The sequence below is a fragment of the Coloeus monedula genome (assembly GCF_965178545.1).
Source record: "Coloeus monedula genome assembly, chromosome: 32".
NCBI classification, from domain to species: domain Eukaryota; kingdom Metazoa; phylum Chordata; class Aves; order Passeriformes; family Corvidae; genus Coloeus; species Coloeus monedula.
Window position 1 is genome coordinate 2246724 of NC_138812.1, and position 2200 is coordinate 2248923.

The following is a 2200-nucleotide window of genomic DNA, read 5'->3' on the forward strand; positions in this document are numbered from 1 at the left end:
AACACGGACTGCTGGCCTGGTCACTTGGTGTCCCTCCGTGCAGGGACAAACAACCTCCTGCAGGGGAGGGCAGAGGCCAGTGCTGGGATTGCTGGTGGCAGGGGCTGGTGTGGGACACTTGCCCTGGGCACCTTCCCAGGCTGTGCCCGGAACAAAGGCACAGCCCAGGCCCTGCTCTGCTGCTCCCTCAGGTCCATCCCAGGAGCTCTGGCAGTGCCAGGACACTGCTGCCTGCCCCCCCTGCACACTCCCCCCTGCCCCTGGGCACTGGGGTTTGCTTTGCCAGGGCATTCCTGGGGCACATTCCTGACAGCAGCTCTGGAGGAGAGCGAAGCCTTCCTGCCCTGCCCCCAGGAGATGCCCTTTGCTGATGGAGCTGCTGTGCTGGAGCCCGGCTGTGTCCCAGCAGTGCCCGTGGCCTGTCCCTGCCTGTGCTCACAGCACGGACACGCAGCAGGACAGTGACCGAGCTGCCCGAGCACTCCGGCCTTGCACCCTCAGAAGGGCTGGGAAAGGGAGTGTGGAGCTGGGAAGAGCAGAGGTGGGAAGAGGCTGGGCCATTGTCCCTGGCCGTGCTGCTGTGCTGGGAGTCTCTTCCCTCCAGCTCTGCCCACAGGCACTGCCCCTGCAGAGCCAGAGAAGGGCTGAGGAACAAACCTTGGACACAAAGGTCAGGGCAGCCCCTTGTTTATATTCAAATGCACAGGGAAGAAGCCTCCTGAAAGTCTTTGTGTTTCAAAAGAAAGGTAGATGTTCATGTAGAAATGCTAGGAGTAGTACTACAGTAGTTTATAAAAAGCAGAATAACACCAGAAAAAGAATAAGAAAAAGCACCAATGAAAATATGGACAAAGAGGAAAAAAAAGGCCAAGATTGTAAAGAGTTACATTCTGAAGGTTCTGGAGCAGGAAAGAGAGAGTTTATTGCTTCTGAGAAGCATCCTAGTCATCATTTTCCTTGCATGGCAGAAGAAAATAGAAAGATTTTAACTTGTGAAAAGTATCCATTTTCCTCAGGGCATCCCTGAGCTCCTGGTTCCTCAGGCTGTAGATGAGGGGGTTCAGGGCTGGAGGCACCACCGAGTACAGAACTGACACTGCCACATCCAGGGATGGGAGGAGATGGAGGGGGGCTTCAGGTAGGAAAACATAACAGTGCTGAGGAACAGAGAGACCACGGCCAGGTGAGGGAGGCACGTGGAAAAGGCTTTGTGCCGGCCCTGCTCAGAGGGGATCCTCAGCACAGCCCTGAAGATCTGCACATAGGAGAAAACAATGAACACAAAACAGCCAAAGAGCAAACAGGCACTGACAGTGATGAGCCCAAGTTCCCTGAGGTGGGATTTGGAGCAGGAGAGCTTGAGGATGTGTGGGATTTCACAGAAGAACTGGCCCAGGGCATTGCCCTGGCCCAGGGGCAGGGAAAATGTATTGGCCGTGTGCAGGAGAGCGTAGAGAAAGGCACTGGCCCAGGCAGCTGCTGCCATGTGGGCACAAGCTCTGCTGCCCAGGAGGGTCCCGTAGTGCAGGGCTTTGCAGATGGACACGTAGCGCTCGTAGCACATGATGGTGAGGAGGAAATCCTCTGCTGAGAGGAAGAACAGAAAGAAAAACACGTGAGCAGCACATGCTGAGTAGGAGATGTGGCTGGTGCCCCAGAGGGAATTGTGCATGGCCTTGGGGACAGTGGTGCAGATGGAGCCCAGGTCGGTGAGGGCCAGGCTGAGCAGGAAGAAGAACATGGGGCTGTGCAGGTGCTGGCCGCAGGCTCCGGCGCTGATGATGAGGCCGCTGCCCAGGAGGGCAGCCAGGGAGATGCCCAGGAAGAGGCAGAAGTGCAGGAGCTGCAGCTGCCGCGTGTCTGCCAATGCCAGCAGGAGGAAGGGGCTGATGGAGCTGCTGTTGCACATTGGCCGTGTCTGGCCATGGGGACCTGTTCATGGAGAAGTCAGTGACAGCTTAAGGGAAACGTCTCTCAGCAAAATCAAAGACATGCCCCACAAATCCTTCTCCTGTCACACACTGACACCTTATGGGGATTCAGAGTGTGGCCACAGAGAAGGGCTTTGGCTGGCGTGGGGCCTTGCGAGAGACGGGGCGGGCCGGGGCCGTGTCTGGCAGGAGGCGAGACAAAGAGCAAGAGGCGAGACAAAGAGTAGGATAGTTAATGGGAGATTGGGCGAGGAGATGGTAATCTGTAG

At 56.8% G+C, this 2200-nt stretch overlaps 1 protein-coding gene across 1 annotated transcript; it reads right to left on the bottom strand.

Moving 5' to 3' along the window:
* Nucleotides 1-1060: 1060 nt before the first annotated feature.
* On the bottom strand, nt 1061-1909 carry LOC309583675 (olfactory receptor 14J1-like; the record flags this gene model as incomplete). The annotated part of the gene is made up of 1 exon (XM_082299475.1): nt 1061-1909. One exon carries the CDS (start codon nt 1907-1909, stop codon nt 1061-1063), a length of 849 nt encoding a protein of 282 aa, XP_082155601.1.
* Nucleotides 1910-2200: the final 291 nt, after the last annotated feature.